The sequence below is a fragment of the Paralichthys olivaceus genome, chromosome 14 (assembly GCF_024713975.1).
Source record: "Paralichthys olivaceus isolate ysfri-2021 chromosome 14, ASM2471397v2, whole genome shotgun sequence".
In the NCBI taxonomy this organism is placed as follows: Eukaryota; Metazoa; Chordata; class Actinopteri; order Pleuronectiformes; family Paralichthyidae; genus Paralichthys; species Paralichthys olivaceus.
In genome coordinates this window covers 24,305,581-24,330,453 of record NC_091106.1, presented here as the reverse complement: position 1 = coordinate 24,330,453, position 24,873 = coordinate 24,305,581, and the positions used below count along the sequence as shown (strand labels likewise).

At 42.9% G+C, this 24,873-nt stretch overlaps 2 protein-coding genes across 7 annotated transcripts in view; one reads left to right on the top strand and one right to left on the bottom strand.

The window, feature by feature from the left end:
* kif20ba (kinesin family member 20Ba) overlaps nucleotides 1–18,958 on the bottom strand; it is a 28,977-nt gene extending 10,019 nt beyond the window's left edge. For 4 of the 6 annotated variants that reach the window (XM_069538572.1, XM_069538573.1, XM_069538575.1 and 1 more), the window contains exons 1-30: nucleotides 18,771–18,958; nucleotides 17,417–17,522; nucleotides 16,660–16,749; nucleotides 16,419–16,541; nucleotides 16,145–16,283; nucleotides 15,487–15,671; nucleotides 14,761–14,815; nucleotides 14,191–14,397; nucleotides 13,713–13,824; nucleotides 13,534–13,605; nucleotides 13,260–13,406; nucleotides 11,935–12,097; nucleotides 11,679–11,831; nucleotides 11,360–11,470; nucleotides 10,889–11,028; nucleotides 10,616–10,736; nucleotides 9,846–10,020; nucleotides 9,453–9,619; nucleotides 8,143–8,577; nucleotides 6,904–8,000; nucleotides 6,671–6,809; nucleotides 6,280–6,402; nucleotides 6,066–6,126; nucleotides 5,840–5,965; nucleotides 5,484–5,620; nucleotides 5,106–5,261; nucleotides 4,041–4,217; nucleotides 3,429–3,569; nucleotides 2,944–3,051; nucleotides 2,328–2,537 (exon numbers count right to left, since the gene is read on the bottom strand). In XM_069538572.1, coding sequence (XP_069394673.1) covers nucleotides 2,328–2,537; nucleotides 2,944–3,051; nucleotides 3,429–3,569; nucleotides 4,041–4,217; nucleotides 5,106–5,261; nucleotides 5,484–5,620; nucleotides 5,840–5,965; nucleotides 6,066–6,126; nucleotides 6,280–6,402; nucleotides 6,671–6,809; nucleotides 6,904–8,000; nucleotides 8,143–8,577; nucleotides 9,453–9,619; nucleotides 9,846–10,020; nucleotides 10,616–10,736; nucleotides 10,889–11,028; nucleotides 11,360–11,470; nucleotides 11,679–11,831; nucleotides 11,935–12,097; nucleotides 13,260–13,406; nucleotides 13,534–13,605; nucleotides 13,713–13,824; nucleotides 14,191–14,397; nucleotides 14,761–14,815; nucleotides 15,487–15,671; nucleotides 16,145–16,283; nucleotides 16,419–16,541; nucleotides 16,660–16,749; nucleotides 17,417–17,522; nucleotides 18,771–18,943 — 5,349 coding nt within the window. In that variant the 5' untranslated portion in view covers nucleotides 18,944–18,958. Of the gene's footprint in view, nucleotides 1–2,327; nucleotides 2,538–2,943; nucleotides 3,052–3,428; nucleotides 3,570–4,040; nucleotides 4,218–5,105; nucleotides 5,262–5,483; nucleotides 5,621–5,839; nucleotides 5,966–6,065; nucleotides 6,127–6,279; nucleotides 6,403–6,670; nucleotides 6,810–6,903; nucleotides 8,001–8,142; nucleotides 8,578–9,452; nucleotides 9,620–9,845; nucleotides 10,021–10,615; nucleotides 10,737–10,888; nucleotides 11,029–11,359; nucleotides 11,471–11,678; nucleotides 11,832–11,934; nucleotides 12,098–13,259; nucleotides 13,407–13,533; nucleotides 13,606–13,712; nucleotides 13,825–14,190; nucleotides 14,398–14,760; nucleotides 14,816–15,486; nucleotides 15,672–16,144; nucleotides 16,284–16,418; nucleotides 16,542–16,659; nucleotides 16,750–17,416; nucleotides 17,523–18,600 lie in introns of all 6 variants that reach the window. The other 2 variants (XM_069538574.1, XM_069538577.1) reach the window with 2 other exon arrangements.
* Nucleotides 18,959–21,479: 2,521 nt separating this feature from the next.
* Nucleotides 21,480–24,591, top strand: LOC109642640 (high affinity choline transporter 1-like). The gene is made up of 4 exons (XM_069539114.1): nucleotides 21,480–21,663; nucleotides 22,944–23,111; nucleotides 23,494–23,711; nucleotides 23,788–24,591. Exons 1-4 carry the CDS (start codon nucleotides 21,480–21,482, stop codon nucleotides 24,349–24,351), a joined length of 1,134 nt encoding a protein of 377 aa, XP_069395215.1. The 3' UTR covers nucleotides 24,352–24,591.
* Nucleotides 24,592–24,873: the final 282 nt, after the last annotated feature.

Below are 24,873 nucleotides of genomic sequence, written 5' to 3'. Positions count from 1 at the left end.
CTAAATTACGTATTTCTAAGTTCCTTCCATGCTCTTCAAATGTCCTGATGTGACTCATGTATAATTCACAGATGTTTAAATATGAAAAGATTTCCCCGCCTTCATCTCCACCCCCCTCGCCTGCAGCTGCGACTCTTCATCAAACACACAACGTTTGTTTTCTGTTTAACACACAATGAGTGTTTCAGGCAGACGTGTTGGAACTAGAAACCGACTCTGAAGACAAAGAGGGAGGGTCTAAACCTTCAAACTTTCATAAACACTTAAGAGCAACATGTTTAAAGTTGCTGCATCACAAAGTTTCCAAATAGCTTTTCTCAAAACCATCTTCATCTTTAATTCAGCCAGGTTCACTTTGTGTGGGATGAAGAAGACTGTGGTCCAAGGATTCATCTGGGAAACTGTGTCTTTACAGGCCCTCATTTCACTTTAGGTTATTTTCAGTTAAAAAACACCAAAGCAAGCTGAGATGACTGCTGCAGATCCACATCCTTTATCTACTCACACATTTCAATGTGATCATGTTCATCTCAACACTCAGACGCTCTGTCTCTTTTATTTGTCCTTCTGTCGTCATATTCTCTCCTGCAGCTCATTAAAAGTAACTTTATCGCTAGTTAAAACTCTGAGCATGTGTGAATTTGAATTACTGACTAAAGGCATTTTCATGCCTCAGCACTCAGAAACAAAAAACCACACAGCCACCTGGGATCACAAGGAAACGGGGGAAATTCAGTGTTTACAAGGTGAGCAACAAGCTGCTGAGACTGTAGAGCTGCAGTGACGATAGTCTGAGGTGTAACTGTGAGCAGGAACGCTTCAATGATGTGGAACAGTGGAGTGAGAAGCTCCACTGATCAGTACACCAACACAGATCACAATGAAAGAGGCAGCAGGAAAACATCCACTGGTTTTACGCCTCATCCTCCTTCTTCAAATTTTAATTTATAAAGTCAATGGGAAGAAAAACAGAGTAAAACTATTATTGCCTGTCAACAGAAGTTGTACTTTTATCATCTGTTCAGATCTTCGGATCAGGAGCGAAGCAAAGTCAATGAAACCATTTCTCTTACTGAAATAATCTCTGGCCTGGTGTCTGCACGTCTCCACCAACCAGAGCAGGTTCAGTCCACATCGTTTCTCCAGACTCGTGACGTCATCGTGACCTTTGACCTCTGAACTCCAATCAGTTCATCTTGAGGCCAAAAGATGTTCTGTGAGGCCACTGCGACCTTGACCTTTGACCTCTGAACTAATCAGTCAACCAGTGAGTCCAAGTGAACGTTTGTACCAAATCTGAAGGAATCGTCTCCACAAGGGACGGACGACCTTAAAACAAAATGCTAAGTAAAAAGAGGATTTTGGACACAAAGTAAACGAACCTGCTCTTTGAGCTTTAAGTCTTAAAATGTTAAAATCGAGTCTGAGGTGTTTTTGTTTGGAGGCAGCAAATGGAACACGGATCACTGGGAGAGCGACGTCAGGAGCGTCCACCTCCACAGGAAGTGAGAGAGGAACAGTGATGTGACACGTGAACTGATCTCGACCTTGTGTTCGACCTGTGTAGTGTGTACATGTATGTAGTGGTTTTACTCTCTGTAGGAATAAGGTGAGGTTGTTGTTAATGACACAACCTGACATGCACTGGTTATTATGATATTTATAAGAAGTACATTCTGTATAGTAAACTGTGGAGCCATGAAAAATTAATGTAAAATATATTGTCGTGTGTTGATGTATGTGTGTATGTTACATTGTGTATTTGTGTGTCTGTGTGTGTCACACCTCTGGGAAACAGATGTAACAGAGGCATTAGCCTACTTCACTCGCATCAATCGAAACAATCTAATCTACTCAAGTGCAGCTCCTCACTGCATTTAATGAAATCCCAGAGAGACGCTGCCCCGAGAACGACCTTTAACCCGCCGCTTCACTTTTCTACATGAGTTTCACTGACGTCGCTCAACTGTTCTGAGATCAGTTTTCACCACGACATGTGACTTGTGTTCACAGAACATCTCGAGCAGTTCCTGGGTGAGAACTCAGATGTCACCGAAGCGAGTGACTTGTCGACTCAAACATTTCCAACAAACTGTCTTCATCTCTTCCGGAGACAGAGACGGTTCAAAATAGATTCAATTTCACCGTCTCCACAGAACAGGCGTGAAAAACATCTGAGTCGTTATCTCTGGAAGATGTTTTAGGGAACCCGAGGGTGTAAATCCACCAAGAGCAAAACAGAAGGACGTTTAAGACCCTCACTGATGAGTTTGTGAATCATTGTGTGTTTTCATTCACATGGTCGCTGATGTGTGATTGGTTCTTACCTTCTCCATCTCTCCGCTCTTTCTCTTTCGTGCTGAGCGGGTGATTTTGACGGTGACAGCGCTCTCCTCTCCCTGGCGCCTCAGAGCCATGCGGTTGGGCTGCAGAGGGCTGAAGGAGATCTCCAGCTCTGGCCGAGGGAAGCGGCTCATCCGGCCATTTTCCGTGGAGATCTCGGACGAATCGAGGACAGACGGGAAGCCAGCTGATCCCTGCGAGACACAGACACACACACACACACACACACACACACACACACACACACACACACACACACACACACACACACACACACAGTCTGAGGTCAGGGGTCGCTTCATGGTCACCTGAGTGTGACATGTCTTTGTGTGACAGATCAGTCTTGAACTGTAACTGTGCACTCATCCTGTGTGTCCTGTAAAGTGTGTGCTTGTGTGTGAAAGATAAAAACAGATCCTGTAGCAGCGACATGATATCAGTCGATCAGGAAAATGACTTTAAGTGCAGATGAAATCACTGATTGTTGAAATTTGAAGATATTTTTTATAAAACACTGAAAATTCAAACCTTCAGTCTCAAACTTGTGTTGCACTTTGATTCATGCATTAATGTCTCACTTCTGTCGTCTCCTGAACTTACTTGGCTGCTGACTGACGCTCTGGTGTCCATCCTTCCTTCTGACCTCTTGCTGATGGTTTCACTCTGGGGTTTCCCTGCCAGTGGAGCAGGGCTCTCGCTGCTTTTAAGCTGCCATAGAAAGAACAGGAAATAGATGTTAACATAGTGATGAGAACAAAATGATATATCTTGTTGATAAATTGAATGTGTTGATGCTGCACTCGTCTGTCCAGTGGAACCATTGTGTGTGTGTGTGTGATTATTTCAGACGACAACATGAAACACGACACACATCACAGTCCTGTGTTGTTCCTCCACAACACGATGTCAGGACAAACAACGTCAACATCCAAACGATCTTTGTTTTTGTAAATCTTTACCATGCAGGTGATGACACAGCGGACAAAGACATCATTCAAAAAGCTGACGTGTAACATGAGTTTAAAGCATCAAGTCTGTCGCTCTTCATATATCACATATATGAAGAGTCTTCTCTTCAGACTGACCTGAGCGACCGTGTCCACCTGACGGACAGTGGACGCTTTCAGCTCCTCCTTCAGTCGCTGGATGTCGGCCTCCCTCTCACGCAGAGCAGCCTGCAGCGCTGCCACGCCGACACCATCATCATCACCAGCACCATCATCACACTGTAACAGGAAGTCTGGACTGTTAGGATTTGTTTTCTGTCAGTGACATTTCTCCCACCCTTCAATTTTATAGTTTCCACGAGGAAAAAGAAATAACTCACCAAATAATTCTAAAGGAATATAAAATTAAAATAATGCAAACCATCCAGGCAGCAAACATCACATGTGAGACTTTAGATCATCATGAATTAACAGTCTCACTAAATAGTTCAAACAAATGTCACATTTCTTATTATCATCTCCATCTAAATGTTTTAGAATAAATCTGGACATCATGGCCCCAAAGGAAACATCTACATACACCTGCATCAGAAACACAATCAGAGAAACGGAGCTGAGGTCGTGTGAAAGAACAACAAACACAATTAAAAACAGCGGCGTGGAAACGCAAACAGGTTTAGACACAGTCACTAGTGTAGCTTCTTACTCTCTCTTTCCAGTCTGTTCTGTGATCACCTTTGTTACACTGACCTCTGGTGGCGGCTGTGTGGTATTGTGGCGTAGCTCTTGGATGAGTTTGTCTTTCTCTGCCTGACTGGAGAGAAGTTTCTGGAGCTGAACCTCCAAAGCTGCAACCAGAGTGTCTCTCTCCTTCCTCCACGTCTCCATGGTCTGATCCTTCTCCGTCAGCTGGGACGACAGCGCCTCCTGTGGGAGAGAGAGGACGGGTGATAGTTTAGCGCTAAGTAAAAACTGAAAGACCTCAGAGGTTGCAATGATCATTAAAACATTTTCATGTTTGATTTACACATCAGTGAATATCAGACCTGTAAGATAACAAAGAGCTGGAGCTGAACACAAGTGAGACACAAATCAACAGTTCTACCATCAGTGTCTGAATCTGTACAGATCGAAGTGTTTCTTAAATGAAGAGGATTTGTTATGTGGTGGAAATTTATCTCGAGATGTGAGATAAAGAGTTTCTCAGACCGGAACTATGTTTGGGTCTGTACTAGAGCTCTGCAGAGGGTTTCACACTCAGCACGAATGCTCAGAGTGGAACAACCCCGAATAGGGAAAGAAGAAGGTTTTATACAGTCAGATAAACAGGAAACATAAGAGAAATCTGTTTCTGAGTAATGGCATGAAAAAACTGAAGCCATCTGTAGTCTAGTTAACACAGGAAGCTGTCTGCTCTCGCTACTGCAAGAAAGAAGAGTTTTGCTACTGCAAAGATCAGCGTCAACAAGAGGATCATCATAGAAAAAGGACATGAACTCTGAGGTTACATCTGCCAAGTGCAGAGCAACAGTCATGGCATTGGATAGTTAAGAGTGAAAAAGGAAAAGGTGTCTGTCTAGTTTCGAATCGTCCGCCTGCATGTGCACCAGACAGTTCCTCTTATGAAGCACAATTGTGTTTCTATATGAGTTATTGTTGAACACAGCACACGAGCACTGATCAGACACAGAAAAGAGTTCAAGCTGAGGTCATATGAAAGTTTTCCATTACAGTTGTGTGTATGGAGGTCGTCTTAGGTTTCTTCAGTAGACCTGACTGTACCTCAGCTGTTCTCAGTGGTCACATGTTTCTTACCGTCTGGCTCTGCTGGCGAGCGTAACGCTCTCGGTCTTCAGCAAACTTCCTCATTTCCTGGTTCCTCTTGTCCTCCGCCTCTTTAGCTTGGCCAATCAGAGAGAGCTTCTCCTCCAGCCACTTCTTGCGTTCGGCCTGGTGTTTGTCCGTACACAGCTGTTAACAAGTGTTTATTTAAACTTTGTGAATTAAAATCAATAAAAAGGACGGGGAGGATGTAAGAGCAGATCTGATAACAGGGCCGTACAAATACTGTAAATACTTTTAACTGTCAATAATCATGTTTGATTTTTCTTCTCAATGTCTCCATCACTCACTTTGTATCTGTTCCTACCTTCTAACACAACCTTTTAATAAAGATATATTTCCCATCATTACTTTCAGTTTTTCCTGGGCCTGTGCAGCTTCTTGTTTGGCCTGTCTGACGTCACGGTCCTGTGACGAGCCGTCGACCCCACAGCGTGCGTCGGCTCCACCGTCGGGCTGCAACAACTTCCCCTTCAGTTTTTCCACTTCTGAAATGTGAAAAAATGTATTGATTTAAGTTGCAAAGACGAATGTGAATATTCTGATGATAAAGTTTCATGAGGACATATTTACTTTATCATGCCTCCATATATATATACTATAAATCCAGTTATTACATTTTAGCTGGTTGTTTAAACTAACATTTACAAAGACTCATCGTTTCTTCCATTTCTCTCCCTGATTATTCAGGCCCTGTGTCTTTTTACCGTCCGTCAGTTCCTGGATGAGGTTCAGTTTCTGCTCCAGGACGTCCTCCATCTGCGCCTGTGTCTCCTCCTGCTCCATCAGAGCCAAACGCATGTCCTCCATCATGCGCTCTTTGACCTCAAGCTCTGAAGATCAACAAAACAACCAGAGAATGACCAGTGAGGTTGTTTTGAGCTTTGAATTATATCATTATTCCTTGAAACTCATGAATACACACACACACACCTTTACAGGACTTCTGGTAGAGCTGCAGCGTCTGGTCAGACTTTGTGTCACATGACTGTTCCTGAAGAGAGGGAGAGGAGGAGATGAAGACGACATGAAAACATGAACACACCAGTGTGAAGACAAAGAGACATTAAATCCACTGGATCATTTCACATCATAGACAGAAGAGGGCGCTGTTGTTTGCTGGTAGACAGTCTGATAAACATTTTACCAGTTTGAGCTGTTGGATGGTTCTGTCTCTGTTGGCGACGTCAGACTGAAGCTGCTTCTTGGTTTTCTCCGTGTCCGTCAGCTTCTGTCTCAAAACCTTCTCCTCTTCCCTCATCGTAGAAATCTTCAGAAAAAAAACAACATTCAGTTGGAAGTAAAAGTTGGAACTTCCTGCTGTTTCTATCTATTCACTTGTTTTATTTACAATCAAATGGTTTTAAGATGAGATCAGTTTTATGTTTCTTCGTCTGTTTCGAAAACCAAAAAGTTTGCATAGACAAAGCTAAAATAGACAAAGCTTTTTATTTTGAGTGAAAAGCCAAAGTGTCTCCACACTAAGATAAAGAGCTTTTATATGTTTATCTTTATAGATTACACAGCAGCGTGCAAACCTCCTTCTGGACCTGCTGGACCTGCTTCTTGTAGTCAGCCAGTTTCTCTCTGAGATCTGACGCGTCGTCCTCTTTCCTCTGTAGCTCCAGGCCGAGGCTCTCGACTTTCTCAGAGCTCTGCTTGGCATTTTCCTTCAGTCTGGGAAATGACAAATGTTGTCGATAAAGTAAGCAACCTTAAAAATGAAATTCCCTATCATGAGCTCAAGATTTATATTTAGATCAACAACTACCTGTTGATCTCGTCGCCTCTCTTCTCCAGCTCCTCGTCTTTCTGAGCGATGGCCTCGTGAGCGACAGCCAGCAGCTCCCTGCGTCTCTCCACCTCCCTACGTCGAGCCTCCTGCACCGCCTGGATCTCCTCCTCCTCCCGCCGCTCCAGTGCCTCCTGCAGGCTCTTCTGCAGGGCTGTTACCCGAGCCTCCTTTTCCAGCAGCTTCTTCTGCAGCTCTTCAGACGCCCTCTCCTGCGTCTGTCTGTCCGTGTCTGTCTGCGTCGTCTCTGAAGAGGCGAGCTGAGCTTCTATGTTGGAGAGCTTTTCTCTCAGGGCTGCCACCTCTGTCTGGAGTTCAGAGTTTAATCTCTTGACCTCTTCTTCAGAGCAGGAGGAACCTTTGACCTTTGACCTAGCCTCTTCCAGTTCGGCCTTGAGCAGCTCTGCAGTTTTCTCCTGCTCGCTGAACTTCAGCTTCAGATCATCTAAGACTTTGTCAGAAGTTTCTTGTTGTTCGCTCAGTTTGAATTTCAGCTCCTCCAGCTGATTTTGTGACGTGGCTTGTTGTTCTCGCAGCTTTTCTTTGAGCTCCTCCGACTGTTTTTCTGAGGCCTGTGTTTGTTCGTCTAGTTTTGCTCTGAACTCGACTCCGTCTTCTTTGGAAGAACACTCTTGATATTCAAGCTTAGATCTCAGGTCATCCAGTGTCTGCTGTGAGGTCACTTCCTGCTCCTGAAGCTTCTTCCCGAGCTCTTCAACTTGTCTTAATGACGCTTCGTGCTGTTGATGAAGCGTCTTGTTAAATTGCTCCAGCTGCTGTATGTGTTCCAGCTGTTCTTTTACCTGGTGCAGCTCACGCTCCAGCTCGAGTGTTTGAATACACTTGTTCTCATGTTTCTCCTTCTCATCAGCCAGATTCTTCCTGAGCACTGACGCCTCGTCTCTCAGCTGATCACCGATGCTGCCTGACGACGATGTGGAGGCCTCCAGCTCCAGCTTCAGGTTTTGAGCTTCCAGCGTCAGGACGTGGATCTGAGAAGTCTTCACCTGGAGCTGCTTCGAGTGTTCATCCAGCTGGACTAAGACTTGTTCTGCTCTCTCCCTCTCACTAGTCACCTGTAGTTATTTCAACAACAGAATAATGTCTTTTATGTATCTTTTAAAAAGAAGATTCAGAGCATGAAGCATTAACACCAGTAAACTGAACATATTCAACAGTTTCAGTTTCAGTGACTAACGACCTTAACTCTGTGCTCACCTGACGCTCTGCGGCTTCCAGTTTGGAGGTCAGGTCCCTGACTTCCTGTTGTAGTGAGTCAACCTGCTGCTGCCTCTTCTCTCTCTCCTCTTCGAGCCTGCTCGTCTTCTTCGTCTCTTTCTCCAGAAGACAGCGAGCCTCCTCTACGACGCTCTTCTCTTCACTGAGAGCAGCGAGCACCACCTCTCTGCTTTCCTTCACTTCAGCAAGAGCTGCTATGGCTTCCTCTTTATCTCGAACCACTTTTTCGAGGGATGCTATCGCCTCATCTTTGCCTCGTCTCAGCTCACCAACTGAGGTAATGGCGTCCTCCCTTGCTTTCCTCTCCTCCTCTAAGGAAGCCAGAGCCTCCTCTTTACCCGAGGTCTGGTACTCCAGAGCAGATAGGACATCTTCTCTGGCTTTCTTCTCCTTCTGCAGGGCTGCCAGCGCCTCCTAGGTGTCAGGAAGAAAGATTTATTAAATAAACTTGACAATGATTTCATGAATGTGAACTGAAGAGTTTCACATACATTGGAAAACATTTGATCACCATTACTGTCAACAAGGGTCAGTTTTCCTGGTAACAACTTTTAACCTCAAGCGTCAATAAGTACAATACAAGAAGGGAAAAGAACAAAGTGGATGTAGTATTTTCTTTGTTAATCTCTTGTTATCAAATGATTAATTCCTTTGCTCAAAGAACAAATTTACATGTCTCTCAGTCATTTTTTATAACAGTGAGCTGAAGGCCTAACAGCAACATCAGATTAACTGTGTAAAGAGGTCGTAATAATTTTATTGGTTAAATTTTCTGTAATCATGACAGACTGAGCGCACTAAGCCCTGAGGCAACACAAACTGACAGAGCTGCAGAGCCAGGAGTCTTTTAGTCAATTCAAAACAAATAGACATAAAACCTTTTATAATCAGTGAATCAGGAGACATATTCTGTTTTAATGAGTTATTACTGTAACTTGTTTTCATGCTCTAATGTTCAGAGAACATTTCCTCAGACTGACAGTTGGTTTTAGCTCCACCACCAAGTTTGCGTCCCCAAGCTGTCGCCCAAAGGGCCCATGAAGACGTCAGTGAGAACGTAATAGTAGAAGAGACAATTTAATGTTATTTTTCAGTTTGTTGTCGTTTTTTGGATCTGTCACCAGGTACTTATATTGGATTGGATTTGGCTTCAACACCGTTTACCCCTGGAACTCAAAAACTGTTCTCACAAAGTAGAAAATTAGTGAATTTAAATTTTTGGGTGAACTATCCTGTTAATTTATGAGTAAAACTCAGCTCACTCTCCTGGTTACGTCCACAGTTCTCACCTGCAGCTGGTCTCGCTCAGGTGAACTCTCCTTGACCGCCGAGGAGCGGCCCTGTGCTGCCCTCTGCAGATCTTCCACTTGCTTCTCCAGCTGGGAAACTTCTGACGACTTCTCCTGGAGCTGAGAGAGAAGCTTCATTTTCTCCTCGTCCTCTTCGATGGTTTCACCTTGAAAATGAATGAATACAACAGGAAGTAAGAAGCAGTGACATGTTGGTTTTCATCACTATAAAAATCCCTTTCCCACGGTCAAAGAGACGTCTTGTAATATTTTATCTATTATAAAATATGACGTCTGTATATTCAATGTACTGTGTAAGTTGTTGATGAACATTTTCTGGAGTTCATGTCTGAAAACACAGAAGGAAACTTAAGGATTCATCTGCATCCTGACCTTTGTGTTTATGAGCATCCTTCTCTTTGACTTTCTCCTGGTGCTCATACAGCTCCAACACTTTCCTCTCCAGCTCCTCCACGGCTCCTATTTCACATGAGCCCAGACATTTACGTGCTGCCTTGGCGGCCTCCTTTATGTCGGTCGAGTCAGAGGAGGGGTCAAGAGATTTGTCCTGCAGGACGGAGGAAACATCAGACAAATTAATCAGGAAGATTAATGAACATGTTCTTAAGTACTGAATTCACAGACACCTGAGTAGTGACGTAGGCCTCAAAATGACATCAAATAAGCTGCGTTTGTAAGATGAACTGAAAACGTACAACTCCCTTTGCTCTCAGGGCAAATTAATTTACTGCAGCAGGCATCAGTACTACTTCAGTGACAGGCTGTAGACAGACTCAACGACCAACACAGCTGTTTCTCTGAGTGAGTGTGTTAGTGTCAGCCACTGAGATACTCATCATCTTCACTTTCATTCCTTTATTCTAAGTCGCTTTGGATAAAAGCGTTGGCTCAATACTGTGGAAGGTAATATGTTTTAATCATCAAAGCTTTTCACATTAACGACATGTTTCAGTCATGACCTGCAGGAAAAATCTGGAGATTCGGCTACTGAGTTTATTCATGTCTTGCTTTTCACACACGCACAACACAGATTCTCTCTGCGGACATTATACCAGGAGGTCAGGCAGAGAGAGGCAGCAGAAATTACACAAAGGATCTGCAGAGTTCAGTCTGTGATCCAGGGAAGAAAAAGAGAGTGATACCATGTCCTGTGCATCCTGACCGGTTCCAGCTGTGGTCATTTTGTCAATGAGGTTCTTAAAGATCTCGAGCCTCCGTTCTGCTCGCTCCTCCAAGATTTCTCTCTCCCTCACCAAGCGCTCACTGCACAAAAGACACACACAGACACATTTCTATAACTCGAGTATCTGGAGTTCATCAGATACTCATCATTTCTGCATGTTTTCCTGATTCTCTGTGATTTCATGTTCACTGTTTAAAAAAATAAATATCTTAAAAAAACAAAACTGTCTCACTTGTAGTCGATCTGCATCTCAGAGAAAAGGTCCGAGTATTCTCTGCTGGTTTCCTCTCTCACTCGCGCCTCAATGAGCATTCCCTCCGCTCGCTCCCGCTTCAGCTGAATCTGCAGCTGCCTCAACAGCGCCACCTGCTTCTGAGGAGCAGAACACATAAAAACAGGAGACAGAAGATTTCAGACAATGAGCACAGACAAAAACATGTTTTCAGCACTCTGCTCTTATTAGAGTCTGAGAGAGAAAAACCACTTTAATAAATGAAAGTAAAATGAAAATAATCTGTCACCCTGCTCTCTGAATATGGGCCTCATAACGAAAACATCTCAGTCACTGTGTTCTCGCACTCTGTGCTACGATATAAATATCTACTGATTCCATTCATTGACACTTTTATTTTACAGTGATTGATTCCAGCGTCTTTGTTAAACACATTAAAATGAACTCAAATTAAAATGTGAAGGGCCTGACCTGATGCATCTGTTTACTGATTTGGATTTTATCATCGTCTTCATTCCCGGTCTCGTCCACAGTTTCCTCCATCGGGTTATTTTCTTTCTCGTACTCATTGTCCAAGTACTCCTGGACAAACACATTGAGAGACACAATGAAGGTTTGCGGCACCCGGAGGCTCGAGGTCACCTGCAGCGGCCACAGGCTTGGTTCTGATCCGGCCCTTGGCTGTCTCCCTCGCTCTCTCCTCATTTCTCACTGTGTCCTATGAAGGGTTATCTGGTGGATAATCAAAATCTCAAACTGTAACAAATCAAATCATGGCTGAGGACCCCACCTTTATGTCCTCCAGGCTGCTCTCCCAGTCAATCGTGGAGCTCCCCCTGCTGCTGCAAGGAACCTTCCTCTCAGCACTGCTGACGATGAAGGACACGTCACCAGCAGACCTCTGAGGTTTAGTGGCAAGAGGCCTCGAGAACAAGACCACAACCTGGAAACAGATGATAATGGTTCATAAATAAATCTGAGGATGCTGTGGTGGTTTGGTTTTTCATATAAAATAAATGGACTTGTGTGTTTGGTCTAATAAAGACCTTCTGTGCCACAGCAGAGAATTTGAGGACGTTGAGGGTCTCGTCATACATGGAGGCGCACTGGTTGATGTTGACGATCATGCAGGCTTTGCCTCGGCCACAGAAGAAGCCCTGCAGGTAGTGGGTCAACTTACTCTCTCTGAAGGGAACATGCTGAAGCAGCCTGAGGGAGGGAAAGGTGGAGTTTAGCTGGCTTTGATATTTTGTGCATTCTGTCATGAAGCTGAATTGAAGGATTAAGTATGAATCGTTCTCTTTGACGCGCTGAACAATGTAGAAACACAGTTTGAAGACAACATTCTGACAGAGTCGGGTTTGTTTCCTCAGTTTTTAGCTTTGATCTCCAACTCCTGAGAAAATGATCTGACTCTTTACGCTGCTACACGATCTTCACCAGGTAGTCGCTAAGTTTGTGTGGCAGTTGTTTGGAGGTTGGCAGATTGTGCAGATTTTTTTTAAGAGAAGTAACACAACCAAACAAATAAAACAACTTTTTTCATCAGAGATAAACAGAGAATCACGTTTATCACCCCTAAAAACATTTTACCATCGACCTGCAGAACTCTGGCCTGGAACAGAAATGCACGATTAACCCATTAAGATCAGATGCAACATATACTTTATTATATTCCTTTTAGACAAAGCTCAAAGTTTGTGTGCTTTTTCCTTTAGAACCCGATCACTATGTCATCGTTTTCAAGATGTGACGGATGAAAAACATCACGATTCACTCAAATACTTTCATAAAGATGAAAAGCAATAATGGAAATGTAGTTGTTTGTTCTCTTAGTCTGCAAAAAAGTATTTATAGTAGAGTTTCATACGTTGGCTGAGGATCTAAGACAGGGGAGCGATATTGAAGCAGATGAAAATAATGCTGAAAATAACAATCAGGAAAAATCAGACGGAAGCTGTTCCTGCTGATCATGACTCAGTCTGTAAGACACATGTCGGAGGAGGAAGACGTTGGGCTCTTTGGTTGTTTCTTTTATGTTCATCAAGTTTATGAAATGATTTCCAATGCAAGCCAGGTATTTAATCCATTTTTCAACATTTCATGTGTATCTGCTTCTGGGTCTGCGAAATCATAGTTTTCCGTCTCTTCAGAAAACCCTCAGGTTCTAGAATGAGTTTTCATTCAGCGCCTTAGGTCTTAGGGTCAATGGGGTGATGTGTGTTAAGTTTATAAATAAAGTTATTTGAAAAGGCTGGTATAGAGAGGCCTGAGCTAGAGCAGCTTGTGTGTCTTCTACCATTTCACAGTTACTGTCCTCTACCACTGAAATGCCCCAAAAATATCTTTAAAAAGAAGGTAATCATCTCACTTGGCCTGCTGATTGTTCCGCATTGCATTGATGCATTTTCCCAGGATGAGCAGTGACGTGTTGATGTTTCCAGCTTCTTTCAGACGCTCTCCTTTATTCTGAGTCTTGGCGCATCTCTCCGAGCCGGCGAGGTCACACAGACACAACCTGATGACAAAAGAATTCATCTACATCAACAACATGGCCGCTTACAATAAACATTCATGTTCAACACTTCATGCTTAATTTCTCTCTCTACACGTTTCGAGCCTGTTAACGCTTAAGTTTTACTCACTCGCTGACTGTGTGGACCCTCGGAGTCCCAATATCCTCAATCCTCAAAATGCGAATGGAGAAAATACTGTGACTGTAAAACGAAGAAACAACTTTATATCAGAACAGTGTAAACACAAACTTAAGAGTCCGACTGATTCTTGGGTTGATAAAGTCTTTCACGCAGTGCTTGTTCCTCACCTCCTGCTGGAGAGTTGGTTGAGTCGGGTGGAGGAGAAGCTCTGGTTCTTCTTCCCCAGCTTCATCACCTTATACGCCTCTTCCGCACTGTTGACCTGAACCCAGCGCAGATCTAAATACAAAATACACAGAGATATTTATATAACTAGAAAAGGTCCTTTTTTATTCTTTCAAGGATTGTTGATAGGTTTCTGACAGTGAAGGTTGAATACTGAACTCTTTCTAACGGCTCTGACTGAATTAAGGTGGAAATACAAAGTGTTGATTCACTTAAATCAAACGGTGACAGATAAAGAGAGTTGGGTTCTCAAAGGTTAAAGCTACAGCTACACTTGCTCTATGACAAATGAGATTTTAAGGTCTTGACCTTCTCTGTAAAGAGCCTAGAGAAAATGTATATTATGATTTGGCATTATACAAACTCATCAATCATCACATATGACGTAATTTCATCAAACCAAGAAAACTGGCTCCAAACCTTTGACAAAGGCATTGCCCTTGACATCCTGTGACAGACGCAGTACCGTCCTCCTCAGGGTCCCACTGGATGCCACCTCCAGGAGGTCGTGAATGTTCTCGTTGTAGATTTCACAGAAGGAAACCCAAACAGAGAACTTAGTGTGTGTTTCCACATCAAGGCTGATTTTGTCCTCTGCTGCCACAGTCGTCCCGAGGATGGACGCACCTTCAGAGGAAAGTAATCAGTAACAGCAGCCACACACACCATAATGCATCCTCCAATGCTCTTTATAAAGACTGAAGCTAAATACAATGATTACTGTTGTAGAACAGTTCAATGTGTGTTTGAGCTGTTTATAAACTTTGATGAAATACATCTATGTTGGTTTTAATTGTGCATTTATTAAATAATCTGCATTTATGTTAAAAACGGCTCATAATGGCACCTAGTGTTTAAAACCCTCTCATGTTAGCCTCGGGACGAGGAGACCCCTTATCTTAGCTTCGCCTCCCAACACATTCTAAAGGTATCTTTTTTTATTTCCAGGGAGAGACACTTTAAATAAACAGATAAAACAAACATATCTACCTTCAATGAGCGTCTTATTGGTCGAGTTCAACAGGCTGGCATTGCTCTTGTCACTCTGAAAGCCAAATAGTAGACAGCAGGTTTATTTAACGAACAATACCTGGGGCAATGTCAGCGCGGGATGAGAGTTAGGAGTATAAAGACGGAAAGCAAGGAAAGAAACCGAAGTCTGAACAGGCAGGTTCTCCTCAGCTACATATTTTAAGTTTTCAGTTTAAGTGACAGTGAAGTTCACTTTTACTTCACTGACCTGAAGGATGAGCAAAACGGCCTGATGATGGAATAGAGTGTATACAGTGGTGTAAACAGTTCAAATATAAAATATCTCGATACTAGTGCTGCCAACTTGCGGTGATGACGGACTTTGGAGTCAGAGTCTGTGCAGCAGTGATCATGAAGTGGAGCCATCCATCATCAATTAACTAATTAAAAATGTATCAAACACTTGAAAAACATCAGTGAGATAAGAACGGCCTGAAATGAGAGAAACCATCGTTTAACATTTAACGTCTAGCTCAATGTTTTTTTGTTTGGTCCATGTCCCATCTGCTAACATGGAGGAGGCAGGGTCTATGGCCTATACTGCAGCTAGCCACCAGGGGGAGATCGAGAGTATTTCTATTTACAATTGTGCACTGTCATGTCGTCCATCTTTGTTAACAGTCTGTGGTTTGACCGAGTTTGTTTCAAGCAGCCTTATTTTTAACAGGTGAATAGAATAATTACTTCTTTCAGTGTCCTGAAGAAGTTTCTCTTGAACATCTCCTCCTCCACCTGCTGCTCTCGACTGAGTTGTGTGAACTCTCTGCAGCGATGAGGCTTGATGCTCGTCCCGGTGAAAACCTGCTCATCGATGCTACTGAAGATGACGTCAAGAGACCTGGGCAGGATCCCTGCATCAGCATCTGGACCTGGAGGCACGAGAGTGTATGGTCATGTATTGTTATGTATGGTTATGTCATGTCCTCCTCCTCCTCTTCATCATCATTGAACTTCAAAAACAGAATCAAACTTAGTGTTTTAAAGAAGCTGTGGATTTAAACATCACTTCCTCCTGTTGTTGAACTGTTGTAAAACTGTCTCAGGCCCAATTCACACCTGGTATTAACATGTTTCCTGTGATCACATCTCACTTCCTGTATATAATTCACAAATCAACATGTGGTCAATGAGAAGCATAAAGATATATGTAAATTTCAGCGGGTCAGAGATGTCAGCTGAGTCTGCAGTCCGTCACGTGGCCCAGGAAACATGTGCATTCTCAGATCACCTCTGAGTGTCTGAGTGATCTCAGGATGCGTTCCAACTTGAACTTAGCGCTGACCACTCAGGACAGAGGTTAACACCAGAACAGGGTTTAAATGATCGAGGGAGAGGAACAGACCTAAGAAGGTGAAGGTCTTCCCAGCGTTGGTGACTCCATAAGTGAAAACCAGCGAGTTTCCTCCTTCAAGAACATTTTTCACTAAATCCTTCACTGTGCCTTCAAACAGCTCTTTCTGCGACGTCTCAGGACCGTACACCTGAGGAAGAAGGGAAACAAGCTCAGACATGACGAGTGGAAGTTTTTTAAGTGTCTTAAATGGAAGAAGAAAATATCAAAACAAGTCTGTGAAAGAAGATAAATCTGCCTGTGGCTCCCTAGTCTAGGAACAGACCTGAGAGAACTGGAAGCGTTGTCCAGTCTGTGGAAGTGATCTGTCAACGCTCTGTCTCGCCGACAGCGACAAACATGGAGGCTTCAGCAGGACTGCGTCAGGAGACTCGATGGCAACGCAATCCTGGAAAAAAACAGCTGATGTTCAGATTCACTAAAAAGCAAAGGAGTGTTGAGTGGGTCATAAAACTATTCCACAGAATCAACCCCCCTGCATATGAGAGTGTGTTTCTTTATTTTACCAGTGACTCTCCGTTACTTCTCTCTGCTGAGGTGAAGGGTCGGATTCGCAGGAAGACCTGGAGGTGGTCTCTCTCTTCAGTGCTGGCATTCTGCAGGAGAAACATAGGAGACAGTTTTTGGCTTTAGATTGAAGTTCGAATCCGGATTAGTCGACAAGGTGACAGGAAACCCCCAGTTAGTTCAGAGACATAGTGAAAACAGATCTAGTAGAGCTCAAACTTCTGCAAACAGTCTCCTCTGCCTCTGATTGGCTCTGGCCCTGGTATTCTTTGTGTGTGAAACCCCTGCACTCCTCCCTGGCATCACAACCATAACAAACCAGTCACTGAAGTGAGTGTAAATCTGGTCTGTGGAGTTCACTACAGCTGCTGTCAGACATGAACTGAACTGTTGACATGTCCCTGAAATGTTCTGGACAGGCTGTGAGTGAAAATGAAAGTCAGTCAGCTGCTCTGGACACTTTCTGACACTTGGTGATGAGGGCCGACGCCGTGTGGACGAGCTGTAAACAACAACACTGATCTTTACACAGCAGAGTTTAGATGTCATGTCCCGCCTCCTGCTGCTCTACAGGCTCCACCCCTCACCTGAATGTCCCCACATGTTCCTGATGTTGTGAACGAGTCGACGATCTGCTGCTCCACAGACAGACTACACTAAATGTCCACACAACCTTTGTCATCAATGTTGATCAAATGTTAAAATTATGAACTCATTCATCAATGTTTTCTTTTCCTTCACTTTTTTTAAATTAACCTGTGATTGTGGTAAAGTGCTGAATTCTGAAGAGATGTCGTTCTTCGGCTCGTCTGTGAGCTGCTCTCTTCCCTCAGCCTTGTTGTTCAGGCTCGATTCCATCATCCTGAAACAAAGAGGAGATTCAAGTTTCATAACGTTAATGCCTTATCAATGACATTGATTGGACTTTGTCTTGGTAGCTTCACCTGAACATTGACAAGTAAAATCACACACTCAAAATACACTGTGGAGAATGAACCTCATAAATACAATCTGACAGTAGAATAATAAATCCTGAGCCTTGTACACATATTACATTATGAATGACTTTAAACAAAAATGAGCTCTAATGATTGTTTTTAATGTTTTAATGTTTTTAAATATTCTGTCTTTGCTTGCAAAAAAATAATAAATCCCCAAATCAATGTTGAAACCGTAACAGATAAAATATAAAGACAATACAGTGGCACCTTTAATTTATAATAATATATAATATTTTCCAAATATGAAGGATATTGGACAAACAAATGTACAAATCATTCCAGTCCTCTTCTAGTTTCACAACATATCGCACCATTCTTTGTCTAAATCAAATCAAATATACTTTATTGTGCCCATGAGGGAAATGATGTCGAGCTCCAGCAGCTGCACAACAAACATATTGCACAATTATTGTTCTTCTTCGGACATTTCTATATTTTAAATTGTCCGCGACATTTGTAAACATTTCTAAATTCATGCTCGGACAAAACAGCGACCAATAGATTCCTTGTATGTGTAAACGAGCCTGATGGTGAAAATATAACCGATGAGTCTGAATGTCAGATTAAACTGATTTAGATTCTGCTCCAGGTTCAATCAGCTGTTGACGAACAGAACCCTCCAGCTTCAAGAGGCTGCGAAGTCACTGGTTTTAGCATCTTTGTCCCTGGACGAGTTTTGTGTAGCGACGTTAAAATAAGTTGTTAACGAGCAGAACAGAGATTAATCATGAATAACGTGAAACACCGAGAACCACACTGCTGAATGCTAACCTCTGACTGCTGAATGCTAACTGCTAACCTATTAATGCTAACAGCTCAATGCTAACCTCTGAATGCTAACTGCTGAATGCTAACATCTGACTGCTAACTGCTGAATGCTAACCTATTAATGCTAACAGCTCAATGCTAACCTCTGAATGCTAACAGCTCAATGCTAACCTCTGAATGCTAACAGCTTCATCAACTTCAGCTGCTGTCAACAGTTCTTCATTAGCCAAGCTAGCGCTAACCAGCTAGCTAACCACTGATGACTGAGCAGTGTCCGGGCTCGTTTCTTTAAGCGCGCACATGGAGCAGCCACACGGAGCTGGGTGAACAGCGGCCCTCACCTGACAGTGTGACCCGGGACCTGAGCTCCGGACACGGACACACTTCTCTCATTCAGCACAAACAACCGCGAAGCTCCACAACAGCACTCCTGGCGCGTGAGGGTTTGAAACGGACCAATAGGATTCAAGACGGGACTGCGCATGCGTCCTTCTCTTGATGCGTTCATGAACATCGGGAATCTGTCAACGTTGTGATGGTTCCAATGTAGTGAGACGTTAATGGTCACTGGTTTAGCATAGAAGGAGAGTGGGATAAACAACTGACGATGTTTAATAATGACTTGTTGACAGTAAATCAATTTAAAGACAGAAAAGCCTCAAAGTCCTGGTTCAAGATTCATGAATGTAGATAATTCCTGCTTGAAGGTTTGAGAAAAGTGTTTTCTGAACATTAGAGCATTAGAACACTAATTAAGATTATCAGCATGAGGACTGAGTCCAGATCTTTACTTCGGGTTCTCAGGACTGAGTCCAGATCTTTAGTTCGGGTTCTCAGGACTGAGTCCAGGTCTTTACTTTGGGTTCTCAGGACTGAGTCCAGGTCTTTACTTTGGGTTCTCAGGACTGAGTCCAGGTCTTTACTTCGCGTTCTCAGGACTGAGTCCAGATCTTTACTTCGGGTTCTCAGGACTGAGTCCAGGTCTTTACTTCGGGTTCTCAGGACTGAGTCCAGGTCTTTAGTTCGGGTTCTCAGGACTGAGTCCAGATCTTTACTTCGGGTTCTGTGAAATGAGTCCAGGTCTTTACATCTGAGAAAACTGCACCCATCATCAGCACAGGCCAAAGAAACATCCCTTTACCAACTGCACTATTTAATTATACTGTCAGTGTTGTAGCTTTTGGCTTTTTTGTGTTTCTGTAGATCAGCTGACTTCCCACTTCTTGGGATGGGCACATTTTAAGTGAGCGAGCGATCACACCTTATTACACCACTGTTTGCATTTGGTTTGAATTATCGACTGAGCCAGTTCACAGAGACATGGCTGGAGGTGTGTGGATGTAAGAAGCATTTCCAAAAGAAAAAGGTGAAGGAAACAGGTGAAGCTCGAGGCGCTGAAACAACAGTCGTCTCCTGTTGGTGACGGAGTAGAAGACGGTGCAGGTTGTGTAAACAAACTCAGGCTGATGCAGAAGAGATTAATTAAGGCAGCAAGTCCTTTGAGGCACATTATTTGTTTTTAGAGCAGAGAGTGAAGCAGAAGATGAGGAGCATTCTGATTCAACATCCAACTTCATCTCTAGATGTCACTAAATTCTACACGTTGAACCTTTAAACTTCTTTAAAAACTGGGAAATTCTCAATAAAACACCACATCAACTTGTTTGATATAATGTTACATCTGTGTTGATTAATAATAAATAAAATGAATGCAACGAAATTGTTCCGAATATTATTATTTTGGGAATTCAAAAGAGTCAAGTCAACTTCCTAAGGGGGCGTAACCATCACTCAAGGAGCCGTTTTGTTAATTTGTGCAAGGAAAGACACAGAAGAACCCATGATGATCACCACTGCTGTTTGTTGTGTAACTAACTCTTTACAAAATTAGAAAATCTGATGTTTTAGGGTCTGGTCAGGTGCTTTGGTTACTTGTCAAATGTTATGACCATTAATTATTCATCATAATTGTAAAGTAAGCTAAAAATGTTTCAAACAAGGCCATGTACTTACATAGGTGTCCATGATAAAGCCAGGAGGTAGAACCTTCAGCTACCAGGCTCCTCTCCTGTGGAACCAGCTCCCACTCTGGGTTCCAGAGTCAGACACCATCTCTGCATTTAAGGTGAAACTAAAAACTTTCCTTTTTGATAAAGTCTTTAGTTCTGGATCAGGTCCTGAACCATCCTTTAGTTATGCTGCTGTAGGTCTAGACTGCTGGGAGAACTGCTTTGTGAAAAGTATTTAAAATGTTTGTCTATTATAAATGTTTTCGTTCATACACAATGAAAAGCTTCATTCTAATTAACTGATTTCCACTTTTTTGTCTTAAAGCCTCTCCTCATTGAAATACATATATCACAAAGCACTTCCTGATTTTACCTGAATTTGAACAATTTATCACTCATTTTTTTGTTCCGATGACTCTAAGAGTCCGCTTTTTCATATGCTGTGTCGCAGTCCAAGGAGGGGAGGTCAGCACAGCCCAGTTGAACGATGTGGCCTTTGGCGATTCCTCTCTTCACAAATATATTTTCAATTCTTCTGGTAGGAAGAAACAAAATTGTAATGCTTCCCATAATTAAATTTATGTTTCTTATTCACAAACTCAAGACCAGTGGGACAGGTTGGACATGTGACTCTGTGCAGCATCACCTGATTCTTCTGCAGGGCAAAGCCAAGGAGGCGTCACCTAAAACAGACCACAACACCTGCATCTTAAAACCCAAACCTCCCCAAACCACAAACCCGTGTGAAACCCAGCAGCACCCGTGGTACAGTTCCTTTCAGGGATGCTGGGTGAGCAAAGGTAACTGCAGAAACAGTGGGTGAGTATCATTTGGAAAATGCTGGAGATGGATTAGGTAATCACAACTTTTACCAAGTGATTTATTTTACTTTGCTAAGTGTTTTAAGTTCCCACGTTCAGTGGGAAAGCATACAACCATCTAACTTGTCAACTTTCCTCTGAACCCAGATCTGTCATTTTTTTCAGGTTTCCCTGCTCAACTGAAAACACGCTGGTGTGAAAGACAGTCAACCACTTCATCATGGCCGTGAACATCCCAGGATTGATACTGATGGTGCTTTTCTACCTGTTGGTCCTCGGGACCGGCGTCTGGGCTTCTTTCAAGTCCAAGAGGGAACGGAAGAAAAGTGGAGCCAATAAAATGGAGATGGCGTTACTGGGAAACCGGAGCATCAACTGGGTGGTGGGGATCTTCACCATGACAGGTGAGGACAGCTCAGCTGAAGACAACAGCATGGAAACTGTGAGAAAACATGGTTATTAGGTAAATACTGGTAATGGGGCAGGTTGTATGCTGCACAGATCACTGGCTGGAACAAACTAGAGGAGCTGCAGTACCAGATCTAGAAATGGGAAAGGGTGGACCATGTTTCACAGTCTGACAATGAGCAGCACCAAGAAAAATTATACCCGTGACAATGGCCATTAAAACATCCATTAAGATGTAAAGGTCCTTGGCATCAAGGCAGGATTCAGCATGAGATAGCTAGATCCTGTTTCACTGTGTGCATTCACGCAACAAGCATACAGTTCTACTGCACTGGTGCCGAGCAATAAGTTAGGAATCAAAATCAGAATCAGAATCAGAAATACTTTATTAATCCCCAAAGGGAAATTCAAAAATGTTGTATTGAACAGTCAAATCTGATTTAACGACAGTCTTGCAGCTACTAGTCCAATAACTCTTCAAGATACAAGTTGTTCACTCATGAAGAATTACAACTTTAGTCTTTGTCCAAATATCTGCTGTGTGTTGATCCGTCCTGCAGCTACATGGGTCGGAGGAGGCTTCATTGTTGGCACAGTTGAGATGGTGTACACTCCGTCAATGGGACTAACCTGGGCAGCCACGATGATAACTGCATACAGCTTATCTTTTATTCTATGTAAGTTTAACTTAATCATTGGAATTCATACGTATGTTTGTAAGATGGAGAAAAACTGTGATGATGTCAAATGCAATTCACTGGAGTCTTAAAGTTTCAGTGTGTAGAATTTAGTGACATCTAGTGGTGAAGTGTCACGTTGCAGCTCACCCTCTCCATCCAAACATGAGAGAGAACCTGTTATAGCTTCAGTTGTTGGAAAAACCTTAAAAGGTTTAGTTTGTCCAGTTTGGTCAAATGTAAACATGAAGCCCCGCTCCCGATGTAAATATAAAGTATTTAAATATAAAGTATTTAAATATAAATAATATACTTTCTACCAACAGATCTGTTCATCTAAATGTGACACACTGCACCTTTAATATCCTGACATATGATGACACTTAAGCTGTTGAAATGTTGCACCTTTTTAAATCTAAATATAAATAGCAGATGCTTTGGTTTTAAACAGTAAGTGTTAATACCAGGATGAAATTTAATATCCTCCGTCTGTATTGGTAACATTCAGTGTTACCTTCTTCCATGTTCCTTCTTATGTGACTCACAGCTAATAACAGTAAGCCCCTGTGCTGTGTTTACCCCATGTGCTAACTAATATTCTTTCCTTTTTAAGGCCCTGGGGAGTCAGGGTTATCAGTGTTTACACCAGAGGACGTTGGCAGCTTCTTCATTAGCCACAGCTAAGCTCTCGTGGTTGGTCGCTGCTTTTCTCATACCTGTGTTAGGAGCACCTCCGATACTTCTCGGGGCAGCTGCTGCATCTACAGGTACTGACAGCTTCTACATGCTAGTGTAAACTGTGAAATCTATATCTACATTGTGATCATGCAAACACAGTCAAAGAAAACATCTGGGTTCAATCTTAGTGATCAATCTGTGATAATGGACAAACATGAACATTCATAGGAATATCAAACTGAAGCTCATTATAGAAGCTCCATCGTGCGAACACAAACAAGTGGAGGAAGCTTAACGATCAATCAATTCTTTCTGAAAATGAAATAAACCCAAACATGGCACTTCAAAATATTGTTTATATTTTCCCCATGTGCACAAAACTAGTTTATTCAGTCCTTTGTGCAGAAGTCTCCTCTTAGAGTCACTGACTAATGTGACCATCTCTAAGCCTTTCTTCCATCTTGTCCTCAGACTGGAACCTGACGTCTTATGGTTCTCCTTTTCCATATGAACGTGGGGAAGCAGCTCAAGTCCTGCCCCTCACATTACAGCACCTCACTCCGACCTTCATCTCCATGATCGGAACTGGATGTGTTGCCGCTGCTGTGATGTCATCTGCTGACTCTGTTTTGATTTCTGCTGCTTCTGTCTTCACCTCCAACATATACAAGAACATCCTGAGGCCACAGGTGAGAAAATTCAAATATAAGATAATAGTCAGTATCTAGAACTTCTTCACCTCCTCCTCTCTTCTTTTTTCTCCAGGCATCAGAGAGAGAGATTCAGTGGGTGATCCGTGTAGCTGTGATGGTCGTGGGTTTGGTTGGTACGTCACTAACCAGCCTGGAAAAGAGCACCATTCTCTTCTTGATTCTTGCAGCTGAAGTGGCCTACGTCATTGTCTTCCCTCAACTGGTCTGCGTCCTCTTCATTAATGTCTCCAATGGTTACGGAGCTGTTATGGGCTTTGTGGTGGGATTGGTGCTCAGAGTCCTCAGTGGACTCCCATCACTCGGGCTGCCAGTTGTCCTCCACTTCCCAGGATGTGTTCTTGAGGATGGAGTTTATGTCCAGCACGCTCCAGTTAAGACCATCTCCATGCTGTCTGCCGTTGCTGCCATCGTGTTGTTCTCCTATCTGACGTCTGTGCTCTGCAACAAAGGCCTGTTCCCTGAGAAGTGTGACGTGTTCGAGGTGAGAGTCCAGCAATCAGCACGAGAGCTGACCCCGGTCCATGGGTCCAAGGAAGACGAAGAGAATGAGACACTGGAAAACAAATGTCCTCAGACTGAGGCATCAGAGCCAATGATTAGCTCAGAGTGTCTCTGAACATCAGCTGTTTGAATTCTAACACAGACCAGGAAGTTCTATCACCTCACCTGTTCAAAAAACCAACCTGTTATGAAAAGTGGACTTTGTGTTTCTCTAAACAAATCATACACGTCTCAAAGGCTGGATTTTCTTTTCCAGGAAAAAGTGCATTCAGTATTTGTGAACAATAATTGGCCGTACATGTGAAGGCATGGGTTTTTAACTGGTTAGGAGATTTACTCGTTTTAATTTTGCCACCTCTTCATGACCCACAACAGCAAATAAGACAATCGGGGAGAAAATGGGCCTTTTTATAACCTGAAGAATTCATCTTATTCACATTATATTCTCCAAAAGTACAATCTCTCCTTCCATTACTATGATAGATACTTTATATAATTCAGACTTCGAGTAGCACACAACAGCATAAGAATAATTAAAAAGGAAAAAAAGAAAAGTTAATCTGCGGTGAACTGAGAGTGGGACTCATCATATGATTACTACAAATGCTGTAAAAGTTTAAGAATCAGATGATTGAAA

Excerpts from the sequence above, each read along its gene's own strand:
- LOC109642640 (XM_069539114.1), top strand. The coding sequence starts at position 21,480 with ATGGCCGTGAACATCCCAGGATTGATACTGATGGTGCTTTTCTACCTG. Across the intron at positions 23,112-23,493 it reads GGCAGCTGCTGCATCTACAG|ACTGGAACCTGACGTCTTAT; the intron begins GTACTGACAGCT and ends TCTTGTCCTCAG. Across the intron at positions 23,712-23,787 it reads AGAACATCCTGAGGCCACAG|GCATCAGAGAGAGAGATTCA; the intron begins GTGAGAAAATTC and ends TTTTTTCTCCAG.